At 43.2% G+C, this 17,593-nt stretch overlaps 1 protein-coding gene across 5 annotated transcripts in view; it reads left to right on the top strand.

The window, feature by feature from the left end:
* The window catches only part of LOC126481657 (signal transducer and activator of transcription 5B), a 146,209-nt gene that overhangs the window by 57,464 nt on the left and 71,152 nt on the right, over positions 1-17,593 (top strand). For all 5 annotated transcript variants that reach the window (XM_050105578.1, XM_050105576.1, XM_050105577.1 and 2 more), the window contains one exon: positions 11,331-11,483. In XM_050105578.1, the coding sequence (XP_049961535.1) occupies positions 11,331-11,483 (153 nt within the window). The remainder of the gene's footprint in view (positions 1-11,330; positions 11,484-17,593) is intronic.

Raw genomic sequence — 17,593 nt, 5'->3', positions numbered from 1 at the left:
GTGGTAGAGACGTGAGCTTAGACTGGGCAGCATGTTACAAGTGAGGAACATTTTTTACGTAAAAATGGGAAGTACAATTCAAAAATGCTCATTAAGAATAATATGAAAATTAAAATTAAATTAGCTGCTACCCTTTTAAAATTAAAGTAATTGGTTGGTTGTAAGACCTCTCCATAAAAACAGGTAGCTTTGTAACCTATGTTAAAATAATGTAAAATAATTAATATTTCAAGTTTGGTGTTGCTGGAGGGCCTTGTCCAAATTTAATGGAGTAAGCTGTTGTGTCAGTACTTACAGGACTCTTTGTGGCTCCAGCAGAAACTGTTTAAACTGTCTTCTTGCCCTGAAATGTATTCTGGTTGTAACTTATTACACAGATTTTTTGGTCTTTTTAACTTTTCTGGTGTTTTTGTAATGTACATTCACAAAATCAAATATTTAATGTTTTGCTATTACAACAATTTTCAAAGTTTATTGGCAAACATTGATACTCAAAATTTTTGCTTGGACTATATACCATCTAGTAATGATCTTTAGATACTGATTTATCATTTCAATTTCCACATATGACATTGAACACACGACATATGGTGGTGAAAGAAAGAAGGGATTTTTTTGGGGGAGGGGGGGGGGATGAGTGAGTACAGGTTGGGTGATGGTAGAGGACATTGGAAAAATACTACTGCTGTTGCTTTGACCATGCTTACATGTAATGCATTTTGGCACCTGTGGGTCCCACATTAGGTGTACTTTGCTTCTTAAATTATTTCCCATGCTTTTGGGTGATATGACATTTCAGGATGGGAAAGTGTATTCCATAGAAGGTGAAAGGTATATTTCTGAGGTTGTATTGGCACTTAGTGGAGAACAACAATTCACATTACTTCACTTGAAGTGCCTGCTTCAGCATAGATCAACACAGTTAATCCTCTTTGCCAGGGACAGCCAAAAACTCTGCATGCATGTGGACCTCTTCCACCCATGTGGATCTCTCACACTTGATTGCAGTCTTGAGAGGGAAGTAGGGAAACTGCAAAATTTTCAGTATTATTTAAGCATTTTTGGTGTTCTGGCAACATAATAAATTTTATGTCTGGTACAAAAGAGTTGGCATGCAGCCATACAGAGTTTCTCAGATTTTCATCACTCGGGTTACTGTGTAATTTGTAACTTACTTTGTTTCGTAATAAGAACAAATGCCTTTCATGCATATATGTTGATCGAAACATTGATATCACATTTGCAACTCCCCCCAGGGGGTCCACAACTATTTTGTGGATACGTGCGTGGCAAGCACGGGGCCCCGAGCCATTGCAGCCTTCTTTTTCTCCAGGGCTGCATTTCCTTTCCCTTCCCATCCTTTCCCCTCCTTGCTCCTTTCCGATCGCCCTCTCCTCTCCCTCTCTTGGTGTCTCTGCTTATGTTGGCCCCGCTATCCTCCTGGTTCTGTTGGTTTTCCAATTTGGCTTTGTTGCATAATCATCTCCTCCTTTTGGCATTCCTTGGTCCCCCTCTGGGGTTTGACCTTCATTACAAAATTTCTCCTCCGTAGTGTGAGCCATTTGGGGAAGAGCACCTTACCTAGTGTCTCCGACGTGCGGCCTCCTATTACATTCCACCTTTTCTTTCACGTCGTTGTCTGATACTAGGGTGCATAGCCAGCACGGTAGCCAGCCCGTGTGGTGGGGTCACTATGTACCCTTTTGGTTGAGCCCCCTGAACACACAGGGATCACACTTCTGATACCTGAACTGTGACCTCCTCATGCATGTCTTGGGTGGTTGCTCGTCATCCTGGAGCATCGGAACTCCCGGCAATGGCCGCCGTGCCAGACGGCCCTTGCTGTGGCTGGGTGGTGCCCATGAGGAGAGCCCCTGATCGGAGTGGGTGGTATCAGGGCGGACGCTATGCAAATGAAACGCATACAGGTCCAGAATTCTGGCCGTTCTTCTGCGGCCGTCTCTCTGCGTGGAACTGATTCCTCAAGTGCTGCTTCTCTTGCCCCTTCGGCCTTCCCTTCCATGGCTACCCCCTGGGAAGAGGGTCAGGCCCGTCGTCTAGGGGCAAAACCTTTCCCCCGTTATCTAGTTTGCACCAGGACTGATAGAGATACTTTCACCAGTGTCAAACCTTTATTCTTTGTGGAACACATTGAAGACAAGTTTGGCGAAGTGGACTCCCTGAGCAAGATGCGGTCGGGTTCGTTGCTGATAAAAACTACTTCAGCTGCCCAATCTGCGGCCCTTCTTGCCTGTACCCATCTTGGCACAATTCCTGTGTCCATTACCCCCCACCAGTCTCTAAATATGGTACAAGGTGTGATTTTTCACAGGGACCTCATCCTTCAAACTGATGAGGAACTTTGGGACAATCTCGGACGGTGGGGTGTTCACTTTGTTCGGGGTGTTCAGAAGGGTCCTAAAGACAATCGTATTGATACTGGTGCCTTTATCCTGGCCTTTGAAGGGGATACCCTCCCTGAGAAAGTTAAGATTATGGTCTATCGCTGTGATGTGAAGCCGTACATCCCACCTCCTATGAGGTGTTTCAAGTGCTTGCGTTTTGGCCACATGTCTTCCCGCTGTTCCCAGGCCCCTCTCTGTGGTGACTGGACGTCCACTCCATGAGGGGAGTCCCTGTGTTCCCCCTCCTGTATGTGTAAATTGTCATGGTAGTCATTCTCCACGTTCACCAGATTGCCCAGTATATAAGAAGGAAAAAAAGATACAGGAGTATAAGTCCCTCGATCGTTTAACCTACACAGAGGCCCGTAAGAAATATGCACGACGTCACCCTGTGTCCATGACATCTAGTTACGCCTTGGTTACACCTTCACCCCTTCCTCCCCCTTCCTTACCCCCATCCCGGACCCCTCTCCTCCCCCCCTCCCCTGCGGCTCCCACATCTTCTCCTATGGGTGCTGCTCCCCCTCCCCAGCTGGAGAAGTGTCCCACTCCTTCGGCGTCTGCTGGTCAAGGGCGCCTCTCCCGGGATGCCCCTTCCCGGCACCTTCCAGGCCAAAGGTCTGCTGCCGCGCGACGACCGCGAGAGCCGCGGTCTGTCAGCCCCCAGGTCGCCCGGTCTCTTTCTGTTCCTGATCTTGCTGCAGGTGACTCCTTTATGCCACACAGCCCTCCTCGATCTCAGCCTGAAAAGAAGAAGAAACATAAGTCCTGGGACAAAGAGCCTCTGGTGTCACTGGAGGTTCCTCCCCCGACTTCACAACCAGATTCTGACCTGTCGTTCATGGATGTCGCCCCCTCCTTGTCGGTGACTGGTGGGGACCCGGCAGTATGACTGGATTTAGCGTGTTCAGCCCCCATTTAACCCATCGTTCTGTGGTTCTCCAATGGAATTGTAATGGATACTATTGTCACCTTCCGGAATTGAAATCCCTTCTTTCGTCCTACTCTGCAGCTTGTGTGGTTCTCCAGGAATCCCATTTTACTGATGCTCACTCACCGACCCTCCGTGGGTTCCGTGTTTTCTGTCGAAATCGGGTCGGACCCCTTCGGGCTTCTGGTGGCGTTTGTACGTTGGTCCGTACAGACATTGCTAGCACGTGGATTCCTCTTCAAACTACATTGGAAGCGGTTGCTGTTAGGGTCCACCTAGACTCTGCAGTCACAGTTTGCAATCTTTATCTCCCTCCTGACAGGACTCTTACACCTGCTGTCTTAACCGCCCTTCTTCAGCAACTTCCTCCTCCCTTCCTCCTCCTTGGGGATTTTAATGCTCATCATCCTTTGTGGGGCAGTGCCTTTCCATCTAGACGAGGTCTTCTTATAGACCAATTTATTGCTGACCATGACCTGTGCCTTCTTAATGATGGCTCCCCTACTCATTTCAGTGCCGGTCATGGTACCTTTTCTGCCATTGGTCTTTCTCTTTCTTCTCCCTCTCTCCTCCCTTCATTACACTGGTCGCCACACGACGACCTTTGTGATAGTGACCATTTCCCTTTGATTATCACGCTCCCTTCCCGCTCCCCGATTGACAGGTTACCTCGTTGGTCTTTCCAACACGCTGATTGGCCTCTATACACTGCACAGGTCGTGTTTTCTCCCTCTTTGTCAGGTTGTATTGATGACGTCCTACGTGACATGTTTGACGCGATTGTTTGCGCTGCTAGCCTTGCTGTCCCGCGCTCATCTGGACCATTTCGTCGTCAGCAAGTCCCGTGGTGGAGTACGGCCATTGCCATTGGCATCCGTGATCGCCGTCGAGCTTTGCAACACTTTAAGAGGCACCCATCCGTAGCCAGCCTTACTACCTTTAAACACCTTCGCGCTAAAGCCCGTTATTTAATCAAACAGAGCAAGCGGATATGTTGGAAACGATTTGCTTTTTCCCTTAGTTCTACTGTCCCTCTGTCACGGGTATGGGCTACACTTCGCTCTCTCCAAGGTTGCCATCGGCAGTCCACCCTCCCAGGCCTTCACCTCCCAGATGGCATTTGTACGGACCCATTAGTTCTTCCAGAACATCTTGCGGCCCATTTTGCAGTGGCATCAGCGTCAGCCTCCTATCCAGCTGCTTTCCTTCATCAAAAACAGCGGGCTGAAGCTCCCACCTTATGTTTCACCACTTGTGAGTCAGAATCTTACAACGAACCATTTACTGAATGGGAATTTCTTTCTGCTCTATCTTCTTCTCATGATACGGCCCCTGGCCCAGATTCCATTCATAACCAACTGCTTCAACATCTCAGTGCTCCACAACGGCACCATCTTCTTCGGGTGTTTAACCGTATCTGGCTCCAGGGTGACTTCCCTTCTCAGTGGAGGGATAGCAGTGTGGTTCCTGTCCTTAAGCCTGGTAAGAACCCCCTATCTGTTGACAGCTATCGGCCAATTAGTTTGACCAATGTTGTTTGTAAGTTACTTGAACGGATGGTAGCCCGTCGGCTCAATTGGATCCTCGAATCTCGGGATCTATTGTCCCCTTACCAGTGTGGCTTTCGAGAGGGACGATCTCCAATCGATCATTTACTTCGCTTGGAATCCGCATTTCGGCAGGCTTTTTCCCAGCGCCGCCATTTGGTTGCAGTGTTTTTTGACCTTCGCGAGGCCTATGACACGGCCTGGCCCCATCACATCTTACTTACCCTTCATCAGTGGGGTCTTCGGGGCCCACTCCCGCCAGTTCCTGATCCATCGGTCATTCAGAGTTCGAGTTGGTACTGCTTTTAGTTCTCCACGGACCCAGGAGATGGGCATCCCACAGGGTTCTGTCTTGAGTGTCCTTCTTTTCCTCATTGCTATCGATGGACTTGTGGCCTCTGTCGGTTCCTTGGTTGCCCCTGCCCTGTATGTGGATGATTTCTGCATTTGGGTTAGTTCCTCCTCGATGGCATCTGCAGAACGGCAGCTCCAGATGACTATACGACGTGCCTCTGCATGGACCCTCTCACACGGGTTTCAATTCTCTCCTTTAAAATCGCGAGTGGTCCACTTCTGTCGCCGTACTACGATCCACCCTGATCCAGAGCTCTATCTCGCTGCACAACGATTGCCTGTGGTCCCACAGTTTCGTTTCCTGGGTCTTCTTTTCGACAACAAGCTCACTTGGCTGCCCCATATCAGACTCCTGAAGGTGGGATGTTTCCGTGAACTCAATGTCCTTCGCTTCCTTGCCCACTCCTCTTGGGGTGCGGACCGTTCCCTCCTCCTCCGTCTTATCGTGCTCTAGTTCTGTCTCGCTTGGACTATGGTTGTCAAGTTTATGGTTCAGCTGCTCCTTACACATTGCACGTGCTGGATCCAGTCCACCATCGTGGTATCTGTTTGGCCACCGGTGCCTTCCCTACTAGCCCTGTTGATAGTCTCCTGGTTGAAGCTGGGATCCCCCCCCTTTCTGTTCGGCGGTCCCAGCTTCTGGTGTCTTATGCACTCACTATCCGTTCCTCTCCCACTCATCCTTCCTATTCTATCCTGTTCCCAGGCCATGGACGTCGCCCACCCGACTCCCACCCTCGAGCGGGTTTACCGGTTGGGCTGCGTCTTGCGTCCCTTTGCCGTGATTTTCAGCTTCCTTCTTTGTCCTGTCTTCCTCGCTCCCTCCCCTCCACCCCTCCTTGGTTAGTTCCTCGGCCTCGAATTCGGATGGATCTCCGCCGAGGTCCAAAAGATTCCATCCCCCCAGTGGTGTTCCGTTCCTTTTTCCGCCAAATTTTATGGGAGTTTCGGGATGCTGTTGTTTTTTACACTGATGGCTCTAAATCTGCTGATCATGTTGGGTATGCCTTCACGTCCTCTGTCGGAACGGAAAGTCATCTGCTGCCACCCACAAGTGGGGTGTTTACTGCGGAATTGATGGCAATTTCCCAGGCCCTTACCTTTATTAAACAATCCCAACACAACCGCGTTTTGTTATGTACGGACTCGATGAGTGGCCGCCTTGCTATTGACCGGTGTTTTTCGCGCCATCCCTTGGTCTCTGCCATCCATGACCATCTCGCTGATATTCACCGTGCTGCTTGTTCCATTGACTTCCTTTGGGACCCTGGCCATGTGGGTATCCCGGGTAATGAGCTCGCTGATCGTTTGGCTGGGGGAGCAGTTACTTACCCCCCATTTTCTGTAACCCCTCCTGCAGCGGATTTACGGCTTCACATCAAATCCCACTTCACACAGTCACGGGCCAATTCTTGGGAGGCTACTCCCCTGTCTAATAAACTTCGTGCAATTAAGGTGACACCAGGCCTGTGGCGTTCTTCCTTTCGCCTCTCCCGAAAGGACTCGACCACACTGTGTCGGCTCCGCATTGGCCATACCAGGCTGACCCATGGTTTTCTTTTGCGTGATGAGCCACCCCCACTATGTGGTTGTGGAGCCTTCCAGTCAGTAGTTCACATTTTGGTTGAATGCCCCTTTCTTTTGGCTCTGCGTGCTAAGTACAGACTCCCCCACACTTTACCTTTGATGTTGGCTGGCGATTCCCGGCTGTTCTCTCTGGTTCTCGGTTTCCTCCGGGAAAGTGGTTTTTATTCTCAGTTTTAAGGTTTTTAATCTCTCTGGTGTTGGGGCAGGGCGGTGAGTGGGTGTCTCCCACTGTAGGCAGTGTTCGGAGATTCCCAATTCATCTCCCTGACCTAAATCCTCTTTTCTTCCCCTTTTACTCTGTTTTTACCCCCCCCCCCCCCCCCCTTTTTTTTTTTTTTTTTTTTTTTTTTAAGGCTTGGTTAGTCTTTCTATTCCCATACGTACTTTCTACATTATAGCAGTTGTACCTTTTAAGTCACAGGTGGTCTTGCCTATGCTGCTTCAGCGTAGTGTTGGGTTCGTTCTCTTGCCAACTTCCCTCATTTTGTTTCTTTACCAGTGGCAACGTGACTGCCCTTTTACGTTTTTCCCTTTTTCCGTTTCATTGTTCTGACTTTACTGAGATGTCCCATTAGCGGAATGGAGCATATTTGAAACAAGGGACTGATGAGCTTGCTGTTTGGTCCCTTAAACCTCAAACAACCAACCAACCAACCAACATTTGCAACTTCGTTATGGAAACTCTTCCCAGGGAAAACATTGAAGAACTCCTGGACAGCTTTAATGTGAAAGTAGTAGTCTTTTAAATGGGAGTTACATGGCAGATTGATGAATTTCATCTGGACTTGCATAGGGGCACTTTAAACTGAAACGGCAAATGGCCTCAAAAACAGATGTAAGATTGGCAGTATCATCGAAATATTTAGAAAACTGTTCCTGTAATGCTTTCAACACCATATCAATGAATTCTTCAAAATTTGCATTTTCCTTAATGCCAGTGAGCTTAGGGTTTATCAGAAGTTATCCCTTCCACAATGTGACTCTTTTTAAATGTGCCCACTTTCAATAAAAGCAGAAATATGTTACTTTTAGTCTTGCAACCTCTTGCTGAAGCAATCTGCAGTCAGCATCATCTAAAATGCAAGGTCTTCAATCCATTCCAGATCTTCTAATTTTCTTTCCTGCTTTCCTTTCTCCTTCAGAAATTCAACAGCAGTGGGTCTTAAATTGAAAAATGGTTCCAGGCATTCATCTTGACTGATCCAATGTACTTCACAGTGGTATATAATGTGTCCACGCTCTTCATTCAGTTCCTTCAAAAATGATTGCAAATGATAGTTTAATAATGCAAGTAAATTCAGAATAATATTTGTACCACCAATTTCATCACATGCACCATGCCTGAAAATTTAGCACAAAATACTTCTTGATGTCCAGAACAATGAATCCTGTACAATTGTTTATCAGTCATAATTTTTTAGTTTTTCATGGCCAACTAAGTCTTTAAATTCTTTCTGCATGGTGTTGTAAAACCATTCCACACTAAATTTGTTGTTCTTGTCGATGGTGCGACTGTATAATAGGTATTGAAAATTCAACTTTTTCTCTTCTGTAATTGCCATTCATTTGTAAAGGCTTATGATGATAGATTGCTAGACAGCCTCTCTTCGTGCAGGTAAGAAGTAGATCTGTGGACTTACTTTATACCACAAACAAATAGTGAAGGATGAGCAGTGTTGGGACCACAATTCTGCCAAACTGAAGAAAGTAGTGCCCACAAAAAAGACACACCAAATACCATAAGAAACAGTGCCACATCATGCTGCTAAATCAAATGTCGCATTGTACCAAGTAGTTCCAAAAAGGACTGAGCAAAACCAAGATGTATTAAGCAGTGCTGAGACAGACTGAGGCTCAGAGTAAATGTGTGCAGCACATTATGCGTGTGTGCAGTTTGGCACACCGTTGCCAACCGTGATCTATACCATCTCTACTGCTACTTATTTTCTACACCGAGCGGGATAGTGCAGTGGTTAGCACACAGGTCTCGCTTTTGGGAGGCCAATAGTTCAAACCTTTGTCAGACCTTCCTGATTTAGGTTTTCTATGATTTTTCTAAAGTACTTAAGTCTAATGCTGGGGTGTTTTCCTGGTTAGGGTATGGTTGCTTTCCTTCTCCATTCTTCCCCAATCCGAGCTTGTGCTCTGGCTTTGATGACTTCATTGTTCATGGGACGTTAAACGCTAATCTCCTCTTCCTCCACTTACTCTCCACATCAGGTTGGTACAGTGACATTTGGTCACTGATTACAATTTTGAATATCACTAGTGTGGGTCGGTGGCTCAGTCATTAAGTGTCAGACTATGGTCTGTGGTCGGATTTGTGGTCAGTCCTTGTATTTTTATTTGTCCCTTATCTTTTCTGTTACCTCTGGCAATGTTCATAAAGCTTAAAATGCCGAGCTGGGCTGTAGTTCAGAGTCTTCGTTTGGCTGTAGGTCCCGTCATAACTGGCTAGATAAGTCAGCCAAAGGTCAGAGCAAGCCAAGGGCATACCACTTCCAACAGGACCATTCCTAATGAAGCGTCATGTTTGTTAATTGACTGCTTTATTATTTTTACCTATTGAACATAGATACTTCAATCATTTCCTTCTGGTACTGTACCTGTTGTTCTTGTAATATAATTGCTGGATGAACTCTATTAAAACTCATTGTGTGTAACAAATGCACTCTTGGCTGCAGTGAATATCCTCTTCAATCATTCTGTAAACATAAAATTCTTTTTCTTTGCCAGTAACTGTTGGAGGTAGGCATTGCAACTTTCATGTTAAATAGAATTTATTTTGCATCTGAATTAATTTAACTAATGAAATTCTGGGACGATGCAAACTGTGGTCATTCATGTTACTAATTCAGGTTTGAACCGCGTTTCAGAATCGAAAAAAGGTCTTTCACAAACGTGTTGCTCGAAATATTATAGCACTTTCACAACCTCATTATGGACACGTGAAAACACTTATCTGAAGAAAACAATGTAGACATCTGAAGAAAACAATGTAGACATTCTGAACATTTTTAATGTAAAAGGATTTGCCTTTCAAATGGAAATTACACTGCAGATCAATCAGTTACACCTGCACATGCCCAGGGACACTGTCTACTGAAATGGCAAATGGTCTAGAAGACAGCTTGAAAACAGATGTAGGATTGGCACAATGCCTTCAAAACGTTTAGAAAACTATTCTTGTAATTCTTTTGAGGCCACAATGAATTCTTCAAACCTAGCATTTTCTTTAACGCCAGTGAACTTAGGGAAATGGACTGTGTTTGTCAGTATTTTGCCCCTTCTGTAGTGCGATTTTCTTTTTAAATGCATTCCCATCAAATGAGAAATAAGTTGTTTCTTAATTTGAAATTTGGTACTGTAGGCATGGTGCAGTCAAGTCTACTTAAAATGCTTGGTTTGCAATCCAATTCCAGATGATCCTGCTCTCCTTCTTCCTTTATAAATTCAGCAATAGCAGGTATTAAATTGAAAAATTGTTACAAATGTGCTCAGTGATTTAATCAATGCACTTTGCTGTAATATATAAAATCTCCATACTCTTCTTTCAGTTCCATCAAAAACTATTGCAACTGACAAAGGAATAATGTGTGTGACTTCAGAAATTTTACTATTCGTACCACCAGTTTCTTCATGTGGTCCATGCCTGCAAATTTAGCACAAAGTGCTTCTTGATGTACAGAACAATGAATTCCGTCTGTAGATTGTTGTAATTTTTTGCTCTTTCATTGTCAGCCAAGTCTAAATTCTTTCCGTATGGTACTGTATTGTCATTTCATAGCAGATTTGCAGTATCCATCATACAATTTTAGTATATAATTTGCAATATGTATTACTATATAAAGGCAAGTTATTCTTTAAAAAAGTAGTTAGCAAAAATCTCAAAGTTCTTCCCCAACCTACTTCAAACTTTTACATTATACTCTAGTAAATGAAGGGGCAGCATTGTTAGCAAAAATCATGAAAAGTTCTTGACCAATTTACTTGAAATTTTTGCATGATACACTAATTAATATTTGGACAGACATAGACTATATATATATTTTTTTTAAACAACGGTGTACAGGTTCTGTTAAAACCCGTTGAGATACATAAAAATACAAATTCTGTGACAATGTTCTCCATAGAAGACAGGCATGAGGGTAATTAATGTCTAGAGAAGGTAAGGTGCAAATTTACTGGCGTAAGGGGTTTGCATTGTATAGGGATAAAAGTAAGTTTATGAGTCAGTTTCACTATTTATCCTTCAAGGTTTTCTGCATATGAATTTCTTACCCATACCTATTGCTTCATTTGCATGTTTGTTTGGTAATTAAAATTATTCAATGGTTAGAACTTGCTTAATTGTGTGGATGCTAAACTAAAAAAGTAGTAATGTTTTGCTATGTCAACAGAACTGTGATTTAAATATACTCCTTTCATTCTTTACTTGGAGGTGTTCTGTTGGAAAATGTCACTTTTAAATGATTTAATCTTTCACTTTTCTATTTTCCATACTAGGAATCCCCAAGTGGCAGACTACAGTGGTATGCTGCTTAGTTGGTCACAATTCTGCAAGGAACCACTTCCAGACAGAAACTTCACTTTTTGGGAATGGTTCTTCGCTGTGATGAAACTAACAAAGGAACATTTAAGAGGCCCATGGATGGATGAGTAAGATGCATTTTATTGCCTGCACCATTAACTCATTTGATAGTGTAGAGCTGTTACACAGATACATATCTTTCAGAATGAAATGTTGCATAGATACTGTGTAGAGTTATCCAATTCAAAACTATGTGGTGGAAGAAGAAACATATTCTCACTTTGGAGACCAAGTCCAAGCATAGCTCGGGTCACAACTTAGTGTTAAAAAGACCATGCCCAAATATAGGTTGGGCTGCAGTTTTCTCAACATGCAAGCCACCTATCATTCAAAAAGGGACTCATTCATATGAAAACACAACCTGCCCCTTGACCGATACTGCCTTCTGTTGTCAGTTTCTCTAGTTGTTAAGAGGGGAAAAAAATTAGCGAGCATAACAGCTGTTGTGTCATGAATGGCTGAGCCAGAATGATCGCATTGACATAATTCAACGTTTTTTTCTCATTAGATTTTTCAGTTTGATGTAATTCTGCTGCAAATACATCAGGTTTATTGAGTGAGCAAGAAATTTTGGAAGCTCAAGAGTAAGAATTGCGTAATAACTCGCATCATAGTTTTTTGTTGGGAGGATAATAATACTTTCTGTTTTCATTATTTTAAAATTTGTAATGTGTCTAGGAAGTACAATAAATATGAAAAATAAAACATGAAGCCTGCCCATTTTTAGTAGTGCTATGTCAATTGAATATGTGCCAGTAATGCCTTAAATAACAGCATAAACGGCCAGTCTCCTAGGCGTGGTATTCTTCTTAAGTGGCTGGTCTTCAAAGTGTTAAACACTGTTCACTAATGTAAAAATATGTGACTGGGCTTCCAGATTGGAATAATTGAACAGAAACTCATAAACTTCACTTCTCTAAGCAAAATAGGCAGTATAATTTAAACTTTTAAATGTTTTCATATGGAGTATGCACACTATTAGGGAGCAATGAAAGTGATGGCTGGTGGGGTGGGGAGGGAGGGGGGGGGGGGCAGCTAACCAGCCCATTGTCTTCCCTCTGTTTCTGGTGTCAGTGAGAAACCTTTTGGCCCAGTCCAGCTTGGCCAGTGTATCTACGCGTACATTGTTGCCACAGTTTCATTTCTGCCACAAGTGTTGTCCAGGTAGCATCATAAGAAGGAACGACACCTGAAAGAACATCTGTCATAAAAGGGGTTTATTTAAGGGGTTGATATGGCAACACTGCTCTTAATTCATATTACCCTTAGCACAGCTCAGCTATAGTTTGCCTGGTTTGGCTTTTTGTGCAAGTGGAAGTCTTCTACCTTGTGACAACTGAAGTATAAGCTGAGAAAATTAATGGGGGAAGCATTCATTGTAAAAGATTGTTAGCCTACACATCCCTTTTCTGTGCAAAATTGTATAAAATACTACCACCTGCTATACATGATTGCATTTGTTGATAATATTTGCCGTGGTGCCATGGAACAACAGCAGGTTAACAAGGAATATGATACATAATACACAGTCTCACTTGCATATTATAATTTATTGAAGACCAAGTTTGGATGACAGTTATCCTTTATCAAGTTTGAAAGTTAATAGTGTAGGTTTGCTGTCCGTAACTGGATGTAAATAAATTGGTACGTGCAAGTAAGACAGTGTGCCAAGTACTGCATTCATTGATACCAAGGTGAAGACAAACTATCTTCTCTACCAATGGCGGTAATGCCACGTGACATTAAACAAATTTCTTCTTACTATAAGTGTTTGCATATTATTTTTGTGTAGCAGTATTATGCTGGGAAAAAGACGGGAGGGGTAGTGAGAGAGAGCCAGAAAAAATGTATTAAAATCTGTTTCAACTTTTATTTTTGGAGGTGAGGAAGAATGTATGCAGAGAATGGAAAGAATGACCTTCAATATGAGAAGAAAAGATGTAGTTAGTTGTAAGAACAGGCAGGATGGTTAATTTTTCGTGGCACGATGGTAGCATGGTGCTAATTAAATATAACATTTACAAGTATACTGTAAATTTAATATGGAAGGATGAGGATAGATCCTCAGCCAAATTTCACATACCATTTTCCAGTTCCGTTTGATTTCCTTAGAACTGCTTATAGGTTATATGTAAAGTGTGTGGATGATATTTTAATATTCAACGTTTTGTGTTTGTTGTGTTACAGTATATACATTTTGTAGATTCTCTGCTGAAAGCAATAAAATGTGTACACTAAAAAAAAAATTTGAACATAGTACTGTGTGGAATTCTTTGCTTCCATTAAATTTGTTTGAAAAGATTCATGTTATAACTCTGCCCGAACAGGCAGTAGGTATCACCTACTGTCGTGTCATCCTCTACCGATAGGCACAACTGGATGCAGATATGGAGTGGCATTTGGTCGGCAAACCTATCTCACGGCCATTGTCAATTTACTTCTCAGTCAGGTAACTACCCAGTTGGCATCACAAGGGCTGAGTGCACACCATTTGCCAACAGTGCTTGACAGATCCAGACAGTGATCTATCAAAGTTCTAGCCAAGCCCAGCAGCACTTGAATTTGGTGACCTGATGGGTATTGGTATTACCATTGCAGCATGGCTGTTGACAATGTTATAATGAGTTATACTAAACAGGCAGTGCATTGTAAATGAAAATTCACATTTGTGGGACTCATCACTGCAATTTATCTCTTAGTTAAATGTGGGAATTTCTGCAAATCATATTTACCCATTAGGTTTAGTTCATCAGAACTGGATTAAATGTATGAAGTGGGGTTAGAAATCAGTTGCAATTTGATAGTTGGAAAAGAGTTTACTATTTGGAGAAATCCAAAAAATAAGTAAAATTAATCCTAAAACTACAAGACGCGTCACATCTCCATCATCAGTCTCACAAATGGTTTGCAGCTATCCACCTAGATCTATTAATTTATGCATAATTAGATACCCTTGCACCATGTGCAGCGTGATCTAAAAGTGCCACTCTTGGTCAAACTATCTTCTCTTGTAATGTTCCCTCTAAGACATTCACAAGGAACAGGTTGTGTCGTAGTATGTGACCAGTTCATTTGTGTCTCCCTTGCTCTGTTGTTCTCCTAAATGACTTTTCTTCCCACTTTTTTGCAGGACTTTCTGGTTGGTGGTTTTATCTGTCCACTTTATGTGTAACAGACACGTCTGGCATCACACACCAAATGCTTCGAGAGGTTACATTTCATTTTTGCCTGTTGTCGAAGTTTCACAACTGTGCAGTGCTGGTGAAGGCTATGGAATGGAATAAAATGTTTTTCTTAGACAATGCAGTATCAGCTGTAGGAATATAAGTGTAAACAGTTTCGTGTATGCAAGGTAGACAGGCATAGTCAGCACTGATGAAATTGTATAACTAAAATCAGGAAAGGAGTGAAACTTAACAGTTTTTCAGTCAGTGAGGCAACAATCAAAATTGGTGTGTAATCCAGCTATGAAGGGTATGTAGTGTGTTACATAAAAGTAATTAATTGAGCAAAATTGGAGTCCAATAGAAAAATTAATTATCCATTGTAATCACCCAGAATTATCTCCATTATGTAAATTTCAGTATAATTTTCTTCCAGATCATTGTAAAAAATTGTTAAATATGATTAACTTTTGATTGGTCTTTCAAAAACAACTTTCTTCTAACACATTTTTCAATCCTTTGTGTGTGAAAATTAAACACTGTCGGTACAATACAGTAACTATTTTTCACATCACATCCAGTCTGTGAGCTGTCACACACAACCTCCTCTCATCCTATCCCTCCTCCAAGACCCACCCTGCTGGTCTGGGGGTTAGAATAGGCCCGAGGTATCCCTGCCTGTTATAAGAGGCGACTATTTTCGGCCCTATAAATTCAGGTCCCATTTTATGGTTTGACCTGCTATTTTCCAAATTCTACAGAAGTGCGGGCCGGAGAAGGAAGCCTTACGTGGTGCATGAGTTATCCATAGTGCCCTTATACAATCTCCTGAACCTTTTGTCATGGCTTTGCATCTCCACCTCCAATTCAACTATTTGGATGAAGACACTTTCCGGGGTATGTCGTATTCTTCTGTTGTCTCCTGTGCTGTTTTGCCCCCATGACAGTCTTGGATTTCTCTGCACGCAGTATCCAGCATGGTAGTCAGTCCGTTGTGGTGGGGCCATCATGTACCCATTTGGCGGTAGCCCCCTGACAACACAGGGTTCGCACTGCTGACGCCTGAGTTGTAAACTCCCCACGTATGGCAAGGAGTAGATGCCTGCCTCCCTGGGGCATCAGGACTCCCGGCAACTCCCATCATTCCAGATGACCTTTGCTGTGGCTGGGTGGCGCCCGTGGGGAGAGCACCTGATTGGAGTGGGTGGCATCAGAGTGGATGACCTGCAATGAAGTGGACTAAGTCATCTCTTTCTGGTGACCATACGGTGCCAGCAGTCTCTAAGAAGGGCAAGATTGAGTACAATGCTGACAGATGTGACCTTAAATCATTTCCCTCCCTCGCTACATCATGGGAGGAACATAGGGTTACAGAAAGAAGAGAGCCATATTTGCCTCGGTATTTAGTCTGTAGTGAAACCAGAAAATCTGAAAAGGGAGATGCAAAGGCTCAATCTAGATATAGTAGGGGTCAGTGAAGTGAAGTGGAAGGAAGACAAGGATTTCTGGTCAGATGAGTATCGGGTAATATCAACAGCAGCAGAAAATGGTATATCAGGTGTAGGATTCGTTATCAATAGGAAGGTAGGGCAGAGGGTGTGTTACTGTGAACAGTTCAGTGACCGGGTTGTTCTAATCAGAATCGACAGCAGACCAACACCGACAACGATAGTTCAGGTATACATGCCGACGTCGCAAGCTGAAGATGAACAGATAGAGAAAGGGTATGAGGATATTGAAAGGGTAATGCAGTATGTAAAGGGGGACGAAAATCTAATAGTCATGGGCAACTGGAATGCAGTTGTAGGGGAAGGAGTAGAAGAAAAGGTTACAGGAGAATATGGGCTTGGGACAAGGAATGAAAGAGGAGAAAGACTAATTGAGTTCTGTAACAAGTTTCAGCTAGTAATAGCGAATACCCTGTTCAAGAATCACAAGAGGAACAGGTATACTTGCAACAGGTATACTTGGAAAATGCCGGGAGATACGGGAAGATTTCAATTAGATTACATCATGGTCAGACAGAGATTCCGAAATCAGATACTGGATTGTAAGGCGTACCCAGGAGCGGATATAGACTCAGATCACAATATAGTAGTGATGAAGAGTAGGCTGAAGTTCAAGACATTAGTCAGGAAGAATCAATACGCAAATAAGTGGGATACGGAAGTACTAAGGAATGACGAGATATGTTTGAAGTTCTCTAACGCTATAGATACAGCAATAAGGAATAGCGCAGTAGGAAGTGCAGTTGAAGAGGAATGGACATCTCTAAAAAGGGCCATCACAGAAGTTGGGAAGGAAAACATGGGTACAAAGAAGGTAGCTGCGAAGAAACCATGGGTAACAGAAGAAATACTTCAGTTGATGGATGAAAGGAGGAAGTACAAACATGTTCCGGGAAAATCAAGAATACAGAAATACAAGTCGCTGAGGAATGAAATAAATAGGAAGTGCAGGGAAGCTAAGACGAAATGGCTGCAGGATAAATGTGAAGACATCGAAAAAGATATGATTGTCGGAAGGACAGACTCAACATACAGGAAAGTCAAAACAACCTTTGGTGACTTTAAAAGCAACGGTGGTAACATTAAGAGTGCAACGGGAATTCCACTGTTAAATGCAGAGGAGAGAGCAGATAGGTGGAAAGAATACATTGAAAGCCTCTATGAGGGTGAAGATTTGTCTGATGTGATAGAAGAAGAAACAGGAGTCGATTTAGAAGAGATAGGGGATCCAGTATTAGAATCGGAATTTAAAAGAGCTTTGGAGGACTTACGGTCAAATAAGGCAGAAGGGATAGATAACATTCCATCGGAATTTCTAAAATCATTGGGGCAAGTGGCAACAAAACGACTATTCACGTTGGTGTGTAGAATATATGAGTCTGGCGATATACCATCTGACTTTCGGAAAAGCATCATCCACACAATTCCGAAGACGGCAAGAGCTGACAAGTGCGAGAATTATTGCACAATCAGCTTAACAGCTCATGCATCGAAGCTACTTACAAG

This window comes from Schistocerca serialis, chromosome 5 (genome assembly GCF_023864345.2).
Source record: "Schistocerca serialis cubense isolate TAMUIC-IGC-003099 chromosome 5, iqSchSeri2.2, whole genome shotgun sequence".
Classification (NCBI taxonomy): Eukaryota; Metazoa; Arthropoda; class Insecta; order Orthoptera; family Acrididae; genus Schistocerca; species Schistocerca serialis.
This window is presented reverse-complemented; position numbering and strand designations above follow the sequence as displayed.